Genomic DNA, 23650 nt, shown 5'->3' on the forward strand with positions numbered 1-23650 from the left:
ATCGTGATTAAAATTCGATTAATTGAGCAGCCCTAGTTTGACTGACATTTTCCAGTCCAGTCCATTAACAATGGAAGTCTGAATTAAGACCTCAATAGTAGACTTTTTAACTGCAGCCTAAAAGGTGTTGCTCTCTTTGCAGCAGCTCAGTTGCATCAGCTGAGCTTATAGCAGCCACATGCTGCGAAGAGAAAGGGGAACATTTCAGAGTTTGACACAAAATAATTTCTTTAGTAGAAAAAAATGAAAACCAAGCCTCTATTTTTTTTAATGGTTCATAGTAGGGCTTTCCAGCTTTGGCAGAAATCATGAATCATGACTACTGAGGTTACAAACACTTATAATCACAAACTTTAAGCAAAGAAAGAAGAAGAAAAAAACAGTGTGTCCTTTTAATTTGTCCATTTGAGTGTCCATAATCTTTAAATGACGAAATACATATGAACTAAAATGAACTTCAAAACTTTGCAGCGAGTGAACATGAATTCATAACGCTTTTTGGACTGTCAGTTGAAACTGATCCATTGATTTTGCAGCCTTACACTCTAAAAACTGATGAAATATTATTAAAACATTTTCCATGACGATCTCCCCAGACTTGATTGCTGGCCCTGTCTCTTTCTATCTAAAGATCTTTAGATATAAACCAATTGCAAAACGATATGAAGAAGACAATCGTGTTCCTTAATGATCTGTCACATATCATATCACATAGAATCCCGTTTCCCATCATACACTTAGGTTTTGTACCTGGTGGAGTAACAGTGGCACCTGCATTCTCAAGCCGCTGCTGCCTTGAACTTGTGAAACTGTTGTTATCTGCGTTTGCATTGACGTCAGAAGTCAAACATAAGCCAGTAAGAACAATTAAGCAGATGTCAATCAGCTTAAACCCTTTACATTCTTGGTGATTGGGTCTAATACGGTAAAATAAATTGTCAGCATAAAACAGACAACGCACAATATAATCTTTTACCATTAACCTTTGAATTGCTGATCTACTGAGCTGACCTTTTGACCAGATAGAAAAGCTGAAACATCTACATCCCTAAAGCAAATGCTGACACAGAAGTGGATCATATCAGGTCACATTCCAACAAGAAGTATTTGTCAACTTCCTACTGGTGACACGCCTGCTGGTGTGTTTCAACACGAGATAACTGTTCCCCTCTGAGAGGAAGTTTATCCCGTGGCAAAACGTGCTTACTAAAAGTGCACTTAGAAAATTCGCTCTTACACTGCTCTTGCTAGCAGTTAATCAAATATAAATAGCATCTGAAAACCAATGACTTCCCAAGGTTAATAGTTGTATTATTACTTCCTCTAAGATTTTATGAGTTAGTCAAATTTTATCAGTGGCCAAACAAATTTGAGCTTTACAAAAAAGGGTAAAGTGAACCCGTCACACATCCTCAGGTTGGACATTTTTGGTGGAACTGATGAGCATCTGAAAACCAATCACACCGCCGAGTTTGGCTCCTCAATCAGGTCAATTAGCCAGAATAAACAGTTCACATGACAGCACGGACCTGCCTGCAGTTACAAGGAGAGAGCTTCAGTACATACAGAAGCTTATTGTTTTACATTCACATCAAAAGACAACAGAAAATTTTGTTAGCTGTATTTTAATTTAATTCCGCGCTTTGTCACTGACAATAAACCAGCCTAACAGAGAGGAATGTGCTGGCAGAAGGCGTCACTCTGTTCTCTCTCTGGCAGAGAAACCACGAGAGCGTTTGCCTGGCTGCAGGAACAGATAAATATGGTGATTGGCTCACAAAGGAACTTCAAACTGATTTTTTCATACAATGCAATCACAAGCCTCTGCAGACCTTCATGTTTTTGGTATTCTGAGAGAAACCCCAGTCACGGAGGCTACAGCAAAGTCTGCTGTAAGCATATTATCCACCTCTGAACAGTGGAGATTAACATCATATAGACTGTGGATAAAAATGGACTCAAACTTTAGTGTTTTGCTCTGTTATGTATTTTCTGAAGCAAAGCTTATCAATAAAGGGGAGTAACGTTGGTCACTGCATTCCTTAACTACATCATAGGCACAGATACTTGCTAAACTTAGTGCTGAATAACAGATTAATTAAATATTAGGATTTAATTTACAAAAACAAAACATGTAACAAAAAAATATGGTTGCATCACATTGTTTTGACCAATTGCCACCACACCCTTTGAGCCACACAATACTAAAACCAGGACAGACACATGCACTGTCTTGATGTTATGCTCTGATTACTGTTCTCACAGATTTACTCCCAGTTTTGAGTCATCCAGAAGTCAGAAATGATGCAAGCTCCGACTTCTAGGGTATGCGCAAAAGTTCAGGGCAAAACATCTGGCAAAGAGACAGGTTTCACCTCCAAAAAGAGGAACATTGCAATAGTGTCAGATCTTTGCAAGACATTTCATTGCTTTCTGTGTGGACAAAACGAGAGATAAAGATCTTCAAATTGCTGGTCTACCCTTTGAGTTGTAATGTATAACTGCAGACGAAAGGCAACAGAACTGCAGGATAACAGCTAAGGATTGCATGTCTTCAGCTGTGCAGAAAAAGATGATGTGTGGATGGGAGAGATATGAGTATGTGCAAAAAAAAAAGAAGCTTTTTTTTGTAAAAAGAAACTCCTAATAATATCCTCCAGTTTAAAGCAAGAATGAATGAGATACAGCAAGCGAAGGCCACACAATGATAAACCAAATGTTGTTCGTTGTGTCTATAAAATAAGTTTGAGTCCTTGTTCCAAAAGCAAATGAGTTTCCATTGAAAAATGTTGACTTTTCCATGTCTCTGGCCTACAATCAATCTGAATGTTGCACATTCACTGGCCACTTAGTCAGGTATTTAACTGCTTCTTAATGCACATATCTCAGCAGCTAATCACGTGGCAGCAAGTCAGCATCTTTAGGTATGTAGATAAGGTCAAGGCAAGACTGCTGAAGTTCAAATGAGTTCTGAGCATCAGAATAGAAAAGGAAGATGATTTCAATGATTTTCAACTATTATTCAAAATCTATTTCACTATTTCAGAGAGTGCTGGTCTAAATGTTGATGTCAGGGGTCACAGAAGAATGGCTAGACTGCTTTTAGCTGATAGGAAGGTAGCAGTATTCAAATACCAAAGTATGCAGAAGAGCTTTGGTTGGTAGAGTCAGATAATATTTGTCCTTTTCGTTAGTACGATTGTGTCAAAGAATGAGCACATTTTTAGCCTCCAGCAAGCAGACAACTGAGTCTGTCCACAAAATAAGACAGTTGACGCAGACAAGAGAAATCTGTTCTGTTTACTGTCAAAAATAATAAGCTGTGTGATTTTGTTTTTAATGGCACCTATTTTCATTTGAGGTGGTGGAGGGTGGGGTGCTCTAGTCTGTGATGTATCATTATTTTTCATTTAGCATTTTCTGTGCTTTCATAACGTAAAAGCAGACAAAGTAATATGTATATCTTTATTTGATATATCTTAAAAAGAGATCCATACATATATTTTATTTGCTGTGTTAAGGTATAATACAGCAAATAAAATATAAAAAATACAGCACGGGTCTACTGTGAGCAACAGGTGACATCTGCTGTGCAACAAAATGTTTATAACGCTGTGTAAATGAAAACAATATTGAGGAAAAAAAATCTAAAAATAAATAGTTACATTTTTCATGCATGACTGGCAATGAACAGATCACCTGTCTGAAGTATTTAAATAGAATTTTCCACATTTTTCTGAATCAACCTCTAACTTGCCTAGAATAGAAATAACATCAAAGTGGCAGCTGCAGCCCAAATTGAGGGCAAAGTTATGATACACATCCTTGTTCCAACATGTCTCACAGCATCCAGCCTTCCTGTTATTCATTATAATAAAAGAAGGATCTTAAATGCAAGCCCAAACAAAGCAGAAAGGGTTCCACCGAGGGTGTCACAAACACAATACTGCTGCTACAGGCTCGTTAGCTGCCGGCTCGCTGACCACCTGCTAATGAGAACAGTTGTCTCCTGCTTGCATCTATGAAGAAATATTTACCCAGCATGATTACTAATGAATGAAGTTGCCTTATCCTCATTATCCATCCATCCAGTTTCTTCTAATAACACTACAAGTTTGCATATATATGACATGTACGACCTCAGGAGTAAAACAAAAAAGAAAATTGAATGATTTCCAGTGCCTTGCAGGTGCAACTTGTGGCGGTAAACGATTAAAGAAATTCAAGCCCCTGAGCTGCTGCCTTTTGGTTCAGTGTAGCACACAAATGAGTCATCGGGCGTTTTGCGGTTGACAGTCTGCTCATCCAGTCTGAAGTGCAGTGTTTACTTCTTTTCTTTTCATCGACACCCTGTCTCGCGCCCATCCTGAAATTTTACATTCAGCCCGATTAACCTGTGTTTACGTTGAGAAATATGTCCATTAGGGATGTTTTGACACCTGTTTTCCATGCCAAATATAAATGGGAAAATAAATATCGTAAACTAAAATTAGAAAGAAAAATAAAGCTCTCAAAAAACAGAGTTTACTGTATAATAATTAGATTTGCATTTAGCAGTCATTAGAAACAAATCTTTCAATAAAATTTGAATTTTAAATGTTTGTGCCATTTTGCAAGGACACAATGTGACTTTTTTTTTTCCTGCAAACTGTGGCTAAGGTTAGCATTGCTAGGTCCAACAGCATAACAATTACTCATCCAGTCAGTTCAGGGTAATGTTTAATGCTCTGACCAACAATTAAAGCTGCAGATATGAATAAATTCACTGCTCAGTGGCACTATTTATAACCATAGATACCTCGGCAGATGCTTATTATTGCTAAAATAACACTTGTTAATGCCTTTTTATATACAACTGGTAGCTAATAATATATAAAAATAGCAAGAGCAATGATAATACAAAAGATTACAGGTTTTTCTGTTTTGCATTTTCTAATTTTAAATATTAGACTCAGTAAGTAAGAAATAGAATAAGACCTCATGTTTAAAGTTTACTTAAAGACAATGGTTAAACGCTTTTGTCAGTTTTACTGTGCTGATATTATGTAGACCATAACCTTAGGTTTTACAATTTTTCTGATTTTACTTGAGTTGATTTGACTTACAGACCAAGTGTGATAACATTATATGTGTGTTATATTTTAGCCATCAGAAACTTGTGGCATAGACTGACTGACTTTACTACTTAGCATGATGGACACTAGAGGAAGAAAAATAAGATATTTCATATTAAAAAGTCAAAGTTCAAACTGATTAGACCCAAGATGTCCTCCTGTGGACATGTATTTGCATCCACTTTGGCGTACGTGTGCCAATGCCAGGCCTGCCCCCTCTGATAAGCAGGTCTGGTACACTTTGTGACTGTCTGACTGAGGTCCTCCAGGGAAGGTTGGCTGAAGTGGTGGTGGCGGCGGTGGGGTTTGCATTCTTGGCCATTTCATGAAAAAAGGGTGCAACCATGGGAGTAAGCCAAGAGGAGGGCTCAATTATGCATGGTTAAACAAAGCCCAAGGCTACCAGTGAGCAATGTCTCAGCAAACTCAACCTCACTCTGGAGCTTCAGAGTCCAGAAAGAAGAAAAAGAACCCGAAAAACAAACAGGGGACATAAGCACGAAATTCCCGATAAATCACTGGATTGTGTTATGACAAGACCAGGCACTTTGAAACTAAACTTCTCAGAGGTCTTCAAAACACTGCTTAAAAGAAAACATTCCCATTCACATGAGGTCAAATGAAACATCAGAGTTTATGTTACCAATAAACCATCTTTAGAGGAGAGATGGTCCATGAAGCACAAAAGACAACTTGTTAACTAATCGTGGACATGATTTCTCCAATAAACGCAACAATAATTCTCCAGGGAGCTGTTTTTTGTCTAAAAGCAATTACGCTCCACATAACTGCTTTATTATGTAGCTACCCTGCTCCCCACAAGTACTCCAGGCATGTTTTCAGGGTATTTTTAGCCCTCAGAGGAAATTATCTGGTTGTCTTACAAATAAGTCTGTTTGAAAGACCAAATGTCGAGAACAACCAGTGTCTTCCTTTGTTTTGGCAATGAACACTGACTCCTAAATGAACCCACAAAAAAAGCTATCAAGGCTGTTAAAACAGCTCTTAACCAAGCCAGAAGCCACTTTTCCACATTAAACACCCAAACTTCTGCAACTGGACACTCAGCTTCTGGCCCCTCTTTCTTCCAGCACACAATAAATAGGAAAGTATGTGGCTTTGGTTACATCTAAATTGTAGGAAGCTCTTCCAGAGCCGGAGGGGGCGAGGTGGAGGATCGGTATCCATGTATAGTTACACATATGAATGGAACCTGCCTAAAAAGCTTTCTCCCAAGATCTTCCTCTTGTTTCCCCAGGAAACGGGAGAAGAGGGCTGGAGTCGAGTGTCAGGGGCGTCCAGTAGACACACACACACACGCACACGCACACGCACACACAATCTATACTGTCCTTGGAGCTCGAGAACAGATTTAATTACAGCCTTACAAACTAAATAATGTCAGCATTTTATTTCTTTGTTTCATTATTAGCCTGTTCCCGCTGCAGAGAGCTGCTGCCCTTTTATTCTACAGAGCGGACACCAGCCTAGGGGATTATTTTAAGAAGCAGATGTTTTGATCCAGACTGTAACACCAGATCTAACAGCAAGCTGGTGATACTAATGATGATTTTTTTAGGCAGAGACAGCAGCGGCAGAAGCTTACAGCACGGCTGGTGCTGCCTGTAAGAATTAGCACATTTGAGACATCACACTCCTGAAATGATCAGTTCTCCAGGGAGCACAAAAGCTGGGCAAACCAAAATACAAACACAGACCCAGGTGTCTCAAGTAATTAATATAACACAGTGCTCAATGGCCCTTTATAGATACAATGTTTTTGCCACTTTTATGTTAATGTTTTTACCTGATTTTTGCTCAGCTTTTCAATCTTTACTCACTCTAAATGACCGTGTTTATGTTGGGGAGAGTGGGTGGGTGAGAGCTGTGAACCAATTTGAATTCTTAAATTATATATATGTCTCAAAATGAGCAAGGATGCGCTTATTTTAAAAGATATTTTTGTAATGTATTTCTGCGGGGGTAAAAATAATTATGAATCGACATTTACAATACCGAATATCATGTACCTTCTGCCCTTTTTGCAACAATTTCGGGAGGAGGGGAGTTGCTTCTTCTAATAGAAAAAAACATGCTTATGGTTTTGGACAGATTCTGTATGAAATAAGTTATGCAATTAATGTTTTTTCCATTGCTTCATGCAGTTTACTCTTTAGAGCTAGTATGCACATAAATGACTGTGTCATCTGCATACATTTGGACACTGAGTTCAGTACAGATGGATTTCAGGTAGTGTAAAATTAAATAGAAAGGCGTGCATTAAAAGGGGTTAATGACAGCTATTTACCTCAACTGGAAAAACAACGCATGCATTATAGATTTGTGAGACTAAGTAATAGGTCACCATTTTCCTAAGCAGAAAGGAAAAAAATCACTCTGCTATCAGGTTAATGCAGAATCGCTTTGTGATTCACTTCTCATAATATCATCATCCACGCAGACCAAATACTTTAAAACTGTCTCCACTGAAGGCTGTGGGCAAGTTTACACGAGCTGATTTAGGGAGTTAAAACAGTGTGCGATATGAGACTGACAGCTGCATCCAGCTGCATCTGAAAGCAACAAGCTATTTGTTGTAACTCAGTCTGCATGGCTAATTAGCATAGTGTAAAATTACAGAAATAAATGAATTACTTTGGTGAGGAATGAATGGCCATGGGGGGAGATTTTTATGTCAGGAAAAACTGTAAAACATGAAAGTACAGTTAAAAGTCCAAAATTTCTGTTCTTCTTCACATTTTCCAAATCCATCCTGCGGGCCAGATTTGAGTCAGTTGGGCCCAATTCTGGCCCCAGGGCCTTATGTTTGACAGCCCTATTCTAGAAACAGCCTCACAGTCTTCATATTTAGAGTAGAGACACATCAAACTAACATACAGGCACATCAGACTAGCTACTTTTATTGTTTTCTTGATTAGCAATAAGACAGACAAAATTAATATTAACCTTTTTCATCTTGCTACAATATTTGCAGATGCTCAGAGTGACCAATAAAACTTGGAGATTGTTTTTTATTTAGGAGAAATTTTAACAGAGATATTTATGCATATAAATTCTTTGGAATCAAAGTCAAATATTAGCATTACCAGGATGTAACCATGACTTATGACTCTTTCACCTAGATCAGCGGTCCCCAACCCCCGAGTCGTTTGGTACTGGGCCCCGAGAGTTGAGGCTCAGGTGTGAAATGTATGGTTTTCAGGGTTTTTATTGGTTTTCAGCGTTATTTTGTTATCGTTTTGATCGTTAACTCGGTTTTCCTGGGTTTTTTCACGTGTGTTATGAATAAATCTTCTTTTTTTCAGCACCGTTACAGTTTTTTTTGTTGTATTTATCCGCGACACATTAAAGGCCGGTCCGTGAAAATATTGTCGGGCATAAACCGGACCGTGGCGCAAAAAAGGTTGGAGACCGCTGACCTAGATAACAGGATAAAAGGTAAGAAAACAGGTAGCATTCTACATATTTAGGTGAAGATGCTGATTAGATTTACTCACTGAATTTGACCTTTTACACTAGTTTTATAGTGTCTAGGGACGGGAAATCCAACGTATAGCTCACGAAACATCTATAAATCTACGTTGCTGATCTGGAAATGGTTTTTTTCCACATATGTGTTACATAAACCATGAGTGTAACATTTTTTCACACATACCCCGCATATCAAGACTTTGTAGAAAAATGCTTCAGACAGAAGCCCTAGTGCATGACTGAAATTCAACAAGCTGAAATAAGATGTCTTGGGTGTCACCTCTGCAGAGAATTCTCATGAAGATGGCAACATGTTTTTGACACTGACACATAATACGGATATTTCTAGGACTTTTTTTTAGGAAAGGTCATGTAAAATATCACCATCTGCTCTTTAGAGTTTTTCACATTTCTCTAGGTGCCTCAATAACCACATTCACACTGCAAAAAGTAGCGCTATCTGAAACAGAGTGCTTATACCCAGCACTTTTGGCTTCTAGGGGCTTCTAGGGTAATAAACTCATTATTTGAAACTGTTGCTATGTTGAATATGAGCATCCACCATTGTAACAGTTTATGTATGACAGAAAATAAGTAAAAAGCATAATAGACACCCATAAAATAACTGCCTTACTTACCACAAGAGCAGCAGGTGAAGCAGTTTGTGTGATAGAGGTTCCCCATGGCCTGGCACGCTTGGCTGGCTCCATACACACCCTTCCCACATTTGACACAAATACCTGTTAGAGACAGTGAGTCAATTACATGATGATGAGGACAACAGTTTAATGGAAAAGTAGAACAAATCTGCGATTCTGTGAGGACAGAGACTGCACTGATGCTGAAAAGGTCTGTATGGTCCAGTGAAGACACAGTCTGTGTTGTTCTGTGTGTGACTCTGACATAAGGAACAATTACTGGACTTGATCCTGTCACATTTCTTGTTACACAGCAGGAAACCTGTCAATGTGTTTGCACATTTATTTAATTATGCAAATGAATAACACTGCAAAATTATAAATCTGCTAAGAATATCACACAGTTCCCTCGGCAGCTTTTGATCGCCTTTGAAGACCAATATCACAATGAAATTCGGAGCATTAAAACATTAAAGAGATTATTACAGATGTTCAGGTTTTAGAGACAGAGAGCAAATTTTAGTGTTTGAATATTAATTCTAAAGTCATATTTCATGAAGCGATTTCTACTTTAGTTGTGCACATTTGACTCCTGTCATTTCCATGCATTACATCATACTGTTTGAAGCCGACTAGATCAGGAAAGCTGATGATTACATTAAAATGCACTGACAGGAAATGCAGTAAAAGTGAGGGGATTGTTAGAAAGGACAGGGCGGAGAGAAAAATCCTCTTCTACTGTCCTGCTGTGAAAAGCTGTATTCAAACGGGCCAATGTTGTTTTTACTTAATTGGTTATCATAAATATTTTGTAACCAAACTGACACATGCAAAGACTTTACAACTCATAGTGGTGCTGTTTCCTCCTTCATTATAGTATATTAGCTATTACCATAACCAGCATTTTATTACTGCTCGGATCATGAAGCCAAACTCGCAGTGGTCACCTATAAAGTTTAACCCAGTAAACGAAGATGACATGATAAGCAGCTATAAACCTACATTCATGCACATGGATATTAAATAATTCAAAGAATGGTAAAATATACTCAAAATTAAAAGACATTTTTGACTACTTTAATGTTATTGACATTACTTGCGTGAATATATCCGCTGGAGTGGAGTCCTTGTTATAGTAACATTTGATGTTCTATGATTTTACTAATTTTTTATGAGCAGCTCCCATCTTTTCCTTTCTACATACACTTCCTGCCCACTTTATTAGGTACGCATTGCTAGTACCGGGCTGGACTCCTTTTTACTTAAAAAAGTGCCTGAATTTTGCATGGGATAGTGGAGGCCAGGTGAGTACAGTGAACTCACTATCATGTGCAAAGAAACATGTCAGTTTGAGCTTTGTGACAGGGCACGTTATCCTGCTGTATGCAATCATCACAAGACTGGTACATTGTGGTCAGAGAGAGATGGACATGGTCAGCTTCAATACTCAGGTAAGCTGTGGTATTTAAATGATGTTTGGTTGACATTAAGTGTGGCAACAAAATATTGCAGACACCATTACACCACCACATGAGACCATGGACCCATCATGATATAAGGCAGGATGGATCCATACTTTCATGTTATTTCATACCATCTGAATGTTGCAGCAGAAACTGAGGCTCATCAGACCAGGCAACAACTTTTCCAGTAGTCTAATGTCTAATTTTGGTAAGCCAGTGTAAATTGTGAGTAGCATCTGATGTGATCCTATGCTGCTGTCTTCCACATGCTTCAAAGGTAACAAGTGGTTATTTGAGTTATTGTTAACCTTCCTATCAGCTCAGAGCAGTGGGGCAATAAGCTTCAGATCCCTATCATCACAAGGCATTTCTCACTCAGAGAACAATCGCTTACTGGATATTTTCTCTTTTTCAGATCTGTAAACCCTAGAGATGGTTATACTAAAAAATCCCAGTAAGACCACCAGTTTTTGAACCACAACCAACAACCGCACCAACAACCATCCCATGTTCAAAGCCGCTTAAATCACCTTTTTTCTGATGCTTGGTTTGAACTTCAGCAGGTCATCTTGACCATGCCTAAATGCATCAAATTCTTACCATGTGATCAGATATTTGCATCAACAAGCAATTCAACAGTTATACTAACAGAGAGGTCAGTGAGTGTAAAAGCACAGTTGAATCCTGCAATAACCATGTGACGGTTTGTGGAAATAACTCATTTCGATCCGTCCCTAAAGTCCAAGAACAATCCGTCAGATTACAATGCTGCTTTTGCCCTTGAGGGGAAGTGATGGACTCAAATGCCACTTCACTTAAGCCTGAACTAACCATCAACACAAAGTGCTGTGACCTTTAGCGAAGAAACACAATTGGAGGGGGAAAAAAAACAGTGGCTTAAAATTATTAGTAGACATCAGCAGCAGACTAACAACCTCCAAACTCTCACACAGGACAACCTCCACTTAGGCCACATTCCTGAGCGAGTGCAGGGTCAAAGTCTGGGTGAGGTGAGTCCAGGGTCACTGTGGCTAGAGGACACAATCTCTCAAGAGATCCCAACAGGGGAGCTGCACCACAACAACACCCCTAATTTAATTTGGTTCATTATCTCTGAAATCAGACCATGTATACACTTTCAGTGATGCACTTGTGGAATTTCCTGGCTTTCTGAGAGGGTTATTTCACTTTCATAACAGCTCTGGAGCACTCGGTGACACTGAAAACTGGTAAAGGATGAGCACAAAGAACAAAAACACCCACAGCTTAAATGTCTTTACTTGTTATCTGAGGTGTTTCTGCATATTAATTATTTGGAATCAAAAGCTGATGTAACCTGGACTGACTGCACTTGTTGCTAAGAAAACAGGAAGAATAGCGGGATAAGAATGAATGAGTGAACTTTAAAATATCCAAGCTGATCAGACAATTTTGCCAATGCGAAAGTCTGTAATGTAATTGCTTTGCTGCTTTCTACCTGTTAGAATCTAAAATCGTCCCTCTTATATTCACATACTGCATTAAATCCTACACTTCTACACAACTCTTTGTGGAGTTAACTGAGTCAGTTATGCCAGGTTCTGACTTGATTATACTATTTCTTTGGTAACAAACCGATGATTAAAAAAAGATCCTGTCATGACTTGAACAGGCCACACGTCAGACGTTCCTCAAGCAATTACAGCTGGGAATAAATAGTTGTTAGGGAAACTAAACTCTCAGGGACAGAGAAGAAGTACATTTTTGTCCCTGCGGGTTCATTCTATACTAATGTACCTCCAATGGTTAATTACAGGGTCCTCAAATTAACTTTGTACTTTAAAGATTTAAAGGTGTAACATTAAGAGGCAGTGTGTGTTTGCTCAGGTACAAACATAAATCAGGTTTTGGTGATATTAAGTGGTCTTTATCGCTGAAAAAGCCGATACAAATGACAGTCCATATCCAGGCATATATAATGAATTTAGTGTCCAAGTTTGAACCTTTTTTTAAAAGTTAATTTTTGTATGATTACATCCATGTACAAACCTGTCACAAGAGACAAGCGTACAAATAAATTCGCCCTTCTCAAGGGTTAAGGGCAGTACGTTAAATGGTGACACACGCAAGCCAACAGATACAATAAGGCATTTTTCTTTGAGTGTACCAGAACAAGAATGTGAACAGGCAGTGACGTCTGAAACTGTGTATGTGATATTAGCGGTTTTGTGTTCAGTAAAGGCTAAAAAACAAAGAAAGAAAAATAAGATTGACATGATTCATTGGTTGCACAAAAACTGGGTATGTGACGTTATGGTCTGTCAATCCTATAGTGTGTATCTGACCCTTGTGCAAAAAAAAGAAAGAACTCCATGCTTCTGTTGCTCAACACCATTTACCCAATCTATGTTGTAACATGAGAGAGAAGGTAAAAAAATATACTGTATGTATAACATGCTCCGCTTTTCAGGTGTTATAAAGGACCCGTGAAGCTGTGTTTGACTCCAGTGATTGGAGTCCGTATTACGCTGTCTGAGCCCACATTAGCCTTAGCAATCCTCCTACTTCGATAAATATCCCCAGTTCATTCAGTAACTGCTCCACATCAAGGCTCTAAAATCAAGAAACACTTCTTGGAAAAAATCTCACTTACAACCATCACCAGGCCAGAGTGAGATCTGAAAACTCCAGTAAAGTTTTACATCCATCGAATGAAAACTGTAATTACAAGAGGAAGCCTTTAACCAATGAGTCAGTAACTACTGCCGTTACTAAAAAATCTCACCTACATCTCCAACAACTGTGATTCAAAAGAAATGAAGCATAGTAATGCTGCATTGTTTTAATTCGACCTGCTAAAAAGGCACCAGGTCACTGTTTAATAACTGATAAGGTCTGGGTGGGTCCAGGGTGCTTAAAAGAGATAAACCACAGTCTGTTAGCATCATACTCCAATGTTCATACCAAGTTCTGTTTCCTTTCTGCTCTGCATCAGAGCAGCGAACTTCCTTTTCCAATTATTTGGAATGACAACTATGAATAACTTGGACAAGCGTCTTTTGATGCAGTAATACTTCACAGATAGGAATGTTACTGTATGAGTGAAGCCAACTTCCTGTTATACTAAGACTACATGCATCAGCATGAAATGTGTAGGTGAGTGTAAGAAAGTCTCAACATTCTCCTTTCTACTGACTTTTTTGTGACTCAGCTCATATTACAGCGTGATGTACATGGTGCCTGTGCATTGATTTCTGCACTGCGTGACTTACTGTGAATCTGCCTGAACATCGATAACCCAAATCGCTGCTTCTCTGCATTGTACTCCTCAAAATGTGGTGGTGGTTGTGTGTAAGTTTAGTGAAACAACACAATTTTTTGACGGATTAAAAGACTCGTGTATACCCTCCACTTCCAATTCTCACATCACCACGTGTGCCTATTTTTACACACATTATCCAGCTTCTTGATAACAAGAAAATGTGATTCATAAGTGGTTTTAGGCTGTTTGTTTGTTTTTTAAATAACCCTCCGGCTCCTTCCTTCGTTGTTATTTTTATTGGTTTCCCACAGAAGTGATCTATAGCTGAGAAATTACTAACATGACTTTTTGGCTTCAACTCTCTACCCAACGGCTAAACTGAAAACCTATGATTTATTCATGCAGCTACGTTGATTTACCTCTATTGCTTTAATCCCGCTAGCTGCAACTATACTGCAGTTACTGTGTGTGAGTAGCACTGTCAAGATTTCATACACTGACATGTAAATGTCAACCATAAATGTGTTTTGGTGAACACACGCGAAAAATGCGAAAGGGTCTCATGAGTGAGGATGTGGTTATTCCTTTACAGAGCAGCTGGGAAAATCTCTGAAGTGCTCTTTATTAGTCATTTAAAACAGGGAGCTGAACATCTCATGTGCCCATTTCACAACATATCCATTTGGCACTCGCAGGATGCAGTAAAACTAAGCAGTAATGTTTGATTTTAGAATAAGCTGTAAATAAAGATGGCCGTAGATACCATTATGTCACCCACTGGTTCATGAAGGTCGAATGTGAAGCCTCAAACTGAACATTTGTCATCACCATCTTGATGTTTTGAAACCAGGCGTGATAAGTAAGGGGCAGGGGACACATAGGCCCATATCTCATCAGCTAGTGATTTGTCAAAAATAGTGTAAACTATGCTATGTTTCATCATCCTTTTTGCCTATAAAAAAGACCACATTTTGCAAAATGAATATGTTTTGTATCCAATAAGAAGTGAAACTACAAACTGAGGCCATAAACTAGTGAGGAAGTAAGCGAAAGAGCAATTTTCATAAAGACTTCCCATAGATCACAGGAGTCGCCCCCTGCTGGTCGATTTAAGGCGCTTCTGTGCTGGCTTCAATTTCAGCTACATCCATCTTTTATATACACTACAAGAACTGTGGATGGCAGTGGTGTAGTAAGCACACAGTGCAATGATTAGACTGACAGTGAAATAAGTGAGTGCATTTGAATTACAACTTATTCTGAAAAAGAAAAAACACTAAACTCTAGTGTGGAAGATCACATAGAAGAAAATCTCTCCAACCATTCTGATCTAATATAATTAAAAGACATTAAAATGGTAAATTAGAGAGTATTTTATAAACACTCTGGTCCTTCACCTCTCTACCATCACTAAAGACAACAGCGGACGTGCTGTGAGTTGTAAGAAGGCCTGCACAGCCTGATTCATGAAACTTTAACCACTGCTCAGTGTGAAGTCAGTTGGACTTCTTAAGGCACAATATCAAACCAATCTCTGTAGATATGAGTCGGTTACATGAAGATTTTCAGTCAAACAAATGGAGGCTCAAACCTGTAGCACAAGCAGAGGGATTTTTTAGTTTGTGTCGCCCGTTGCATCACTTCCGATGCTTTAAAATCTCTGCACGTCTGCAATGGAGAGATTCCATTACTGCACATAGAGTAGGTTTACAGTCCTGGGCATTATAGCAAATCCTGATTTACACCTACTCTAAAAAAAAAAGACAATATAACAAAAGACAGATGCAGGAGAGGGGATGAAGAGAAAGCTGTGATTCACAGCACTGTAAACAAGCACATGTAGTCTGGTGCACACTGGGAATGAATAACACAGTTAACTTCCCACCATGTGTGGAGGGGGACATGTTAAACTCCTCAAGAGCGACTGCCCTGGTGAACTGTGAATGCTCCTGTAGCTTTTCACACTTCAGCGGACAATCTAGGCTTAAAACTTAAAGTGAGACTTTTAAAAAAATCTATACCTCTAATCTCGTCAGCTGCAGTGTGCATTCCCAGTACAGGCGTAGGGTCCAGTACAGCATACACACAGTGTGCTGTTGTCCACAAGTCAGCATGTGTGTGTCAGGCATGGGCATGACTACTGCCATTATAATTCTAGGCAGGTGATCAGACTTGACCCCCACCAACTATGTCTGGCCCGCCAGCCAAGATCGTGTGCCAAGTGTCTGGTGTTGCCCAACTCCCCACTGGCTGGTTAATGAAGGGCTTCGCGGGGGAGGCAGGGTGGGGAGGCAGTGGTTTAAGGTGGTGGTGGTAGAGAGGGAGGGACAGCAAAGCAAAAGGGTGGGGTGGGCCTCACTCACTTTGCTGCTTCAATTGCAAGCTTGTATCGGGCCAGCTGTTGATTCACAGCTCCTCTGCCACTATAACAAACAGAGGCCACACAAGAGCCAGCCGGCAGTGCAAAGTGGGCAGAGTGGGACACTGGCAAGCAGTGCTGGGCCCCCCGAAAAGAAGGCCCAGCGATCAATTTCTCCACTGTCGCTACGGAAACAGAGCTGTCTCTATTGGACCCGATGTGAGGAGCGTCTGACTGCATTCTTCTCTCTCCCTCCCTTTCCTTTCTTTCCCCATCTCTATCTATTTCCACCCTCTTGTTTCTTTATCTCTCTTGCTCCCCTCACTGCTGTCTTCCTCGTTTCACCCTCCTGTCTTCCATCCTCCTTCTTTAACCTGTTTCTCTGGAACAAATCAACAGCTGTCTCAGACTCACTCTGAGCAAGTGCACCAGCTATAAAACAAACTACTGCTCTTCGTCTGCAGCCATTTGTCTGGCTATTAATTCAAAAGGTAGACAGAAACTTCCTCAGCTGGCTTTCTGTGGCTGTGTTGCTGCTGGTCAACCAAACTGTTTTAGTGTCAAGATTTTGCAGCATAAAGTAACCACCACGTGTTCAATTTTCAACATAGGGCATCTTAAGGAGTCTAAACGGCAAGGGGAGGGCCTTTCTTTAAATCGCAACGCTCACAGTGACCGCAATCTCTAACAAACTCGGACCACACTGCTCTGAATGACCTGGCAGAACAGAAGGTTCCATTCAGCAACGTGCCGCGCTCTGCAAATGTTAGCTCTGCCAAGACAGAAATTAGTATTGCCCTGCAAAACCCACTCTTATCTGCCAGAGAGGGAGCTGTTAGTGGTGATATAGCTTTAGCAGGTTGCAAACAGACCTTGAAGAGATGGCAAACCTATAAATAAACCTGCCCGCACAGAAAAATACTCTTTTAATAGTTGCCTTGAATTGTAGATTCAGTGGGCAGATGTCTGCCCTTTTAACACAGATAGTGAGATTTCGTGGTAGTAATACCACAACATATTTGGCATTGTTATCATGCCTTGCCCTTGGTCAAAATTGGGCTGTTTGTATGAGCTGCTGTGACCACATTTTACAACCATTAGACAGGAAAAGTTCATGAAACAAGGCAGAATCTCAATCAAATGTTAAATGAAAAAATTATCTTGATTGCCTATAAGTTAATGCAAGACCTTTATTGCTTAATATGTGCAAAAAACTAGAAAAAGGTTTTGTGAAAGCCACAGAGTCAAACCCTTATGCCCATTGACCACCAAAATATAATAGTGATACAGGAAGGATTGCAAACTGGGAAAACATATAGTATTAGGTCACATTGTAGTTATGCTATGCCATGCAAGTTTAGTGCCTTGGTGTTCAGTGCCTTATAAGATTAATACTCTATATTTAAGAGTAAGTGAAATATTTAAATGGCATTAATTTTGCAATCATAAAATGTTTTAGGAAATATCATTGCAAACCTATGTGCAGGCATCATCACTGTGCCCTTAACAAGCACAAATTTTTAGTGCAACTTGCAACAAATCCCAGCTGTGGAGACACTGACACGGGTGTTTTATGCAGGAAAATGATGTATAGTCTGTGTTTCGTATTTGTTTAAAATTTGTACTTCTGTGTGTAATAAACAATGGCAATAAACTGATTCTGCAACACAGACTTATGTTCCCAGTGATTTTGTGTTTGCGGCCATCGCTAATAGTATTTTTGTGTGTTTCAAAAACAAACCTACCAAAGTATTCCTTTTTCATGTGCATCTCTAACTCCTTCTCCAGCTCCAAGGTGAGCGCCTCCAGCCTTTTCTCCGCCTGGCTTGGTCCACTCTCTCGACTGGGGGTCACCTGGTAAGGTAGTTTAAACCTCTGGCCCGAGGAAGCCGTTTTTGAAGGCATCACATAACTATAAGAGGAAGGCGACCCTGAGGGTATATCCGCGGTCCCTCCCGTCTGCCCCGACTGCTGCTGGGGTTCAGGCACTGCCGAAAGCCCCTGGAGATGGATGCGATTCTGAACTCCGTTGGAGTCTCCAAACTCCTGCAGCAGCGTATCTTCGTGTAAACTGGTTCCCAGCATGGATGACCTAGGGGAAGGAAGCTGCAGATCCGGATAGGTGCTCATAGACCCCCTGGAGCTGCGGGAACTTCTGGAGCTGTGACTGGAGATGCTCGACCGGGGGCTGACCACGCAGTTTGCGCTTGTCCCCGGTCTTGCGCTCCCGTCCTGGCTGCAGATGCTGGAGCGAGGACTCGCCAGCGGCGCTGAGTGCAAGACTCCCTCCAGATCTTGGTTGACCACGGGCCCGTACCGAGAGTCAGAGTAACTGGATCTCGGGCTGGTAGTGAAGGAATATTGGCTCGCAGTGCTCGACCTGGGGCTGGTGTGCCTCTGGTCGTAGCCCATGCTGATGCCGCTGGTGCGGTTGCTGTTGGGCTTGCTGCAGCAGTCACAGCTGTTGAGGCTGGCCCGGGGACTTGAGTGTTTACTCGTGTCGCTGGCGGTGCTTGCATAGCTGGATCGGGGACTGAGGACACTGTTTCCTTCGCAGTGAACCAAACTAGATCTAGGGCTCGTGTACCTCTCCTGACCCGGTACCACCAGACTGGTACGCGGGCTGCTGATGCTCGACCTCGGGCTGGCATGCTTGCTTTGCTCTTGAGAAGACAGAGAAGATGCCAGGCTGGAGCGAGGACTGGTGGCGTTATATCTCCCGTCGTGGCTGCTGGCGATGCAGACACTGTTGCACCTGTTGCCGGGCACAGCCACCGGTTTATTGAGCGGCACGCCGTCAAAGGTGGAGCCGGTGCTATACCTGTGGCCCTGCACCTCCAGAGAGTACCTCCTGTGTCTCTCGGAAGTGCCTGTATAACAAGGCAAAGCTACTTCGGATTTGGTGCAACAACCATCCTCGTTATAAACCGCGTCCCTCTGAGGGGCGCAAAAATCCACAGGAACCGTCCGGTTGCAATTCACCGGACGCACTGGAGCCGCGTTGTACACTTTATTCCCGGACGAGAAATTCTCCACTGTGTGATGCTGCTGGTGAAGCACAGAGGTCCCATTCATCGGCTTGGCTTTATGCTCAACCAGTGCCGGAGCCGAAAAGTCTAAATCGGGGTTAATCACCAAGTCTCTCCTCGCATCGTACATCCCGTCCTGGTACGCATCATACAAAGAAAGGTCCTCCATCAGTTTGGTGGCCCGGAGTCCCAAATCTTCCTGGTAATGCTCCATGTTGTGCTTCCGAGGAGAGAAACAAGTTCAGAGTGCGCTCCGCTGCGCGAGCCAAACTATAGTGCACCGCGGAGCACTAATTGCGTTTCACATGGAAATCAAAACAAAACGCCGCCGTACAGCCGTCCCTCACTCACAGAAAACCACTTACATGCCCGCAAACCCCGCCGAGAGCCGCATCGTCTTCTTCTGCTTCCCCCGCTTCGCCGAAAACACAAACTCTTTCTCACAGTTTCAGCCGACAGCGATACGTTTGTCAACTTCAGTTTTTGTTAAGTTGAAAGGTCTTTACAGTCAACGGCGCGCTGCGCGGAGGAATTTCCCCTTGTTGGTTTTTCCTCTAGATTTCCTTTACGGCCACTGTGCAAGAAATCAAAGTAGGTCGGATAATCGTATATGCTGCAAACACCATTTGTGTGCAAGCCTGAGCGCACAAAGAGCGCAAAAATCTCAACAAAACGCTGTTTAATGCAGGGGACTCGTTCGCGTGAAAGGAATGCGGGGAAGGAGACTGGATGCGCTGCGCCTCTCTGGAATGTGGTTAATGCTGCAGAGAAACAATGATTGCGACCAACTCAGCAAGGGGCTGCCGGCTCTGAAGAGAATAGTTTAAGAGAGAAGGGGACGTCTGCATTCATCCCGGGCAGACTAAAATACCACACAAAGCACGCCTCACCTGGTCCGACTCCTTTTACACCAGGAATGAGCTGCAGTGATTCAGTATTAATGGAGGGCAGATGCGTTTAAAACTCAATTTTCAAAGATGTAAAGATGTTCTCAGATATCGTTTTCTACATATAAATAAAGGGTAGGCCTAGATCATGCTTTTAATGATTTATTTTACAATAAGCTGCATAAAAACACGATATGAGGATTTCAACTATAGCAAAACAGTTTAAGAATTACGAAAATATGCAATCTCGATTAACCTTGGAAAAAACATGTTATTACTCTCTGCAATAGAAAATAGTCGCTAAGATCTTTAACATTTCTTTAAATATACAGATATATTTTCTAAATGCACCAATTAAAACATGTCTTCCTGGTGATAAAGGGAGGAGTTTAAAAATCAAAACCCACAATTCAAATTTCACAGGTCAGGTTTTATTAATTTTTGCACAAAAATATATTTAAAAATGTATTTCTCCAGTAATCATAGATGTTTGCCCTTACAAGTTAAAAAAGAGGTAGCATGTAAAAATTAAACTAACTTATGTTACTGCTTTAAACTGCTCTCATAGACTTGGTCCTTAGATGGCTGGACTTGTTTTAATGACTTTAAAAGGAAAGGTGCACATGGATGATAACATATTAAAATATGCAAACTGTCTTTTGATGAATCAGTCTTCACACAGTATGGATGATGTTTTGGGCAAAGTCAAAAGGCAAGACTACTTTACATTAACTGCCGACGACTGGCAGAAAAGACAGAGACACAGCCACCAAGGCAGAAACAAACAGGACGTTGAGCAGCAGTCGACTGAGGAAGGAGCGGTGACATTTCTTCCCGTGGCCTCTGCTTCTGAACCACTGCACGACCTCATCCAGGTTGTACTCCCTGGGCTCGTAACCGAGCTCCGCCTTTGCCTTTGCCATGCTGAAGTAATGCGTCACGCCAGTTTTATACACCTCTGTACGTGTCAGCAGCGGCTGGAAGTTATAGAAGGGGCCGATGAGGCAGTGAATCATTTCTGTGAGGAAGGCAAAAAAGTAAATGAAAGAGATAGGAAGGCGCAGTGTTGGGAAACGATAGCCTAGGCCTTCTACGAGAGGTCTGAAGAATTCAAAATTGTTGACAGGCCTTCCATCTGAGATGAAGTAGGCCTGGCCAGCGGCGCGGTGCTGCTTCTCTGGGGTCAGAGCCTCAGCAGCTAGCACATGTGCTGACACCAGGTTGTCAACATGGACAAACTCCACCAGGCTGCTGGGTTTACCGTAAACAAACCTGAAGATCCCCTTCTCTATATAGTCAACTATCCTGGGCAGATGCCTCTGCTCTCCTGGCCCATAGATACCTGCCGGACGCAGTGCGCAGGTGCTCAGCAGGCCCGAGCGGCCCTTCAGCACTGTGCCATTAGCTTTCAGAACTGCCATGTCAGCCAGGGACTTGGTTCTGGAGTAGTGGTCCGGGTGAAGATGGAGAGGTAGATAAGGCAGGCTTTCATCTCCGTTCTCTATTACCTGACCCCCGAACACCACATTGAAGGTGCTGGTGTAAATCAGCCTGGACACTCCGTGTTCTACACAGGCCTTCAAGATGTTCTGTGTGCCTTGTACGTTCACTGCCTCAATCAGCTGGCGATTTAGCTGCTCCCTGCCAGACATGCCATAGGAGGCAATGTGGAATACACAATCCACCCCTGTGACAGCCTTCTCCACGTCTGGATATTCACGTATATCACCCTGCACAAACACAACATCCTCTGGCAGTTCTTGACTTGGGGGGATGATGTCAAACAGGATGACTTTGGCTCCTTTTTTATGCAGAGACAGAGCGAGCCTTCAGGGGGGAAAAAGCAGTCCTCCATTTTAACAAAATAACAGGCACAGTAAACCAAGGACAAAAGTACAATAGATGCACATATTTCTACCTTCAATCCTACCACAGTTCATGTCAAGAAAGTTTATCTTAATAAGATAACTGGTGTGATAACGCCACCTTGTGGTGCTTACCCCATGCTGCAGCGTTTGCCTGCATTTAAATATTTTATAATGTGTAGTAATAACACAAAAAAGGCAAAATTGTTCTTACCGATTACCGAAGTAGCCAGATCCACCAGTTATTAAAAACGTCTCTTTGCTAGCATTTCCCATTCCAAGTGGATGAATCTGTGAGGAAAATTAAGAAAACAATATTATTAATGTTTGTTTTTTTAAATACACATAAATCAGCCTGATGCATTTAAAGAATAAAAGTATTAATAACTAAAATAAAATCGTAATTAAACAGCTTCCGGTTACCTAAAGTCAATCACAGCTTGCAGATTCAATGACGCGTTCCACCTGAGCTATTAAATCTTTCATGCTGCTACGTCAGTGTATATTTTTGTTTCCCGAGGTGACTGCAAGTTTAATTCAGTGAATAAAATCTAACTAATCCATACTTGTAGTTGCTTGCATGAGTAGAGTAAAGGTATGTGCGAGGCATGCTTGAAACTATGCACATGCCCTGTGCGCCAAACTGTTAAAAGCTCACATATTCAACGGACACACCAACCTGAGCACGAGGCAGACAAAAACGAGACAAATAAGTGTCCAATATGACTCATTCAAAACTCCACTGTAATCCTGGAAACCTCCAAAACAGCGACAGATAGCACCACCAGTGTACCTCCTCACCAGTGACGCTGATTCGTTAAGCACGGGGACACAGGAAATCCGGCGAAATTATCTTCATGTAGCAAAGCATTGACAAATTGTAAAATAGTTTTAATGGTAGCTAAACGCAAAATTATACAACAGATCCGTAGATATTGTCGAATTTCATGGTTTAGATTTACAGACTGTCATAGCACTCACTTTAATCTGGACTAACGATACACGTCTCATGCTTTTGTTTTGAAAGCTGTATTTTAGACTACGAAGACTTCCGATATTGACTTTTTTTCACCGATTTTAACCAGAATATTTTTATTAACACGATATAAATTTTGCTGTGTGTATAAGCTGTGTCAATGGTGTCTGAAGGTGGCTATGGCTGCTTTCAGGATGTTGCTGTTAGAAACTTTCCGCTGTGGCTCCTGGCTTCATGCCTGAAATCAAAATGATAGTTGCCGTAAAGTGACTCATACTGCTGTGAGGGCCCTAATATTTACAGGAAGGCTTCACAGCAGTCAAATCCCTTAAAAACATAAAAAATATTTTCTCTGAGCCACAATTAAAAACAATATAATCATTTCAAGAATAAAAAAGTTTAACCCACCAATTTACAGAGAGTGGAGTTTTCAGTGAGAACTAATAAAGGAGTGAAATATTGCTCTATATACACTGTACAGACTTTTCCCCCTCGGATTAGTAGAATTTTAATTTAATCTGTAGTTGTGTGAGGGGAAAACGTGAATAATCCTTTTAAAGGGTAAAATAAAAAGAGGATTTACGTA

At 41.0% G+C, this 23650-nt stretch overlaps 2 protein-coding genes across 2 annotated transcripts in view; both read right to left on the reverse strand.

Annotated features, from left to right (window-relative positions):
* Positions 1-19731, reverse strand: part of wtip (WT1 interacting protein) — a 34011-nt gene extending 14280 nt beyond the window's left edge. Inside the window, exons 1-2 of the mRNA XM_085352232.1 lie at positions 18053-19731; positions 9245-9346 (exon numbers count right to left, since the gene is read on the reverse strand). Of these exons, the coding sequence (XP_085208358.1) occupies positions 9245-9346; positions 18053-19550 (1600 nt within the window). The 5' untranslated portion in view covers positions 19551-19731. The remainder of the gene's footprint in view (positions 1-9244; positions 9347-18052) is intronic.
* A 1056-nt stretch (positions 19732-20787) lies between these two features.
* Positions 20788-22872, reverse strand: sdr42e1 (short chain dehydrogenase/reductase family 42E, member 1). Its single transcript, XM_085352241.1, has 3 exons — positions 22768-22872; positions 22303-22379; positions 20788-22050 (listed from the first exon to the last, which is right to left on the reverse strand). The coding sequence occupies exons 2-3, from the start codon at positions 22362-22364 to the stop codon at positions 20952-20954; spliced, it is 1161 nt and encodes a 386-aa protein (XP_085208367.1). The 5' UTR covers positions 22365-22379; positions 22768-22872; the 3' UTR covers positions 20788-20951.
* Between the last annotated feature and the right edge of the window lie 778 nt (positions 22873-23650).

Source organism: Diplotaxodon limnothrissa, linkage group LG1 (assembly GCF_057381915.1).
Source record: "Diplotaxodon limnothrissa isolate DT_005_m linkage group LG1, D_limnothrissa_male_GT1.1, whole genome shotgun sequence".
NCBI lineage: Eukaryota > Metazoa > Chordata > Actinopteri > Cichliformes > Cichlidae > Diplotaxodon > Diplotaxodon limnothrissa.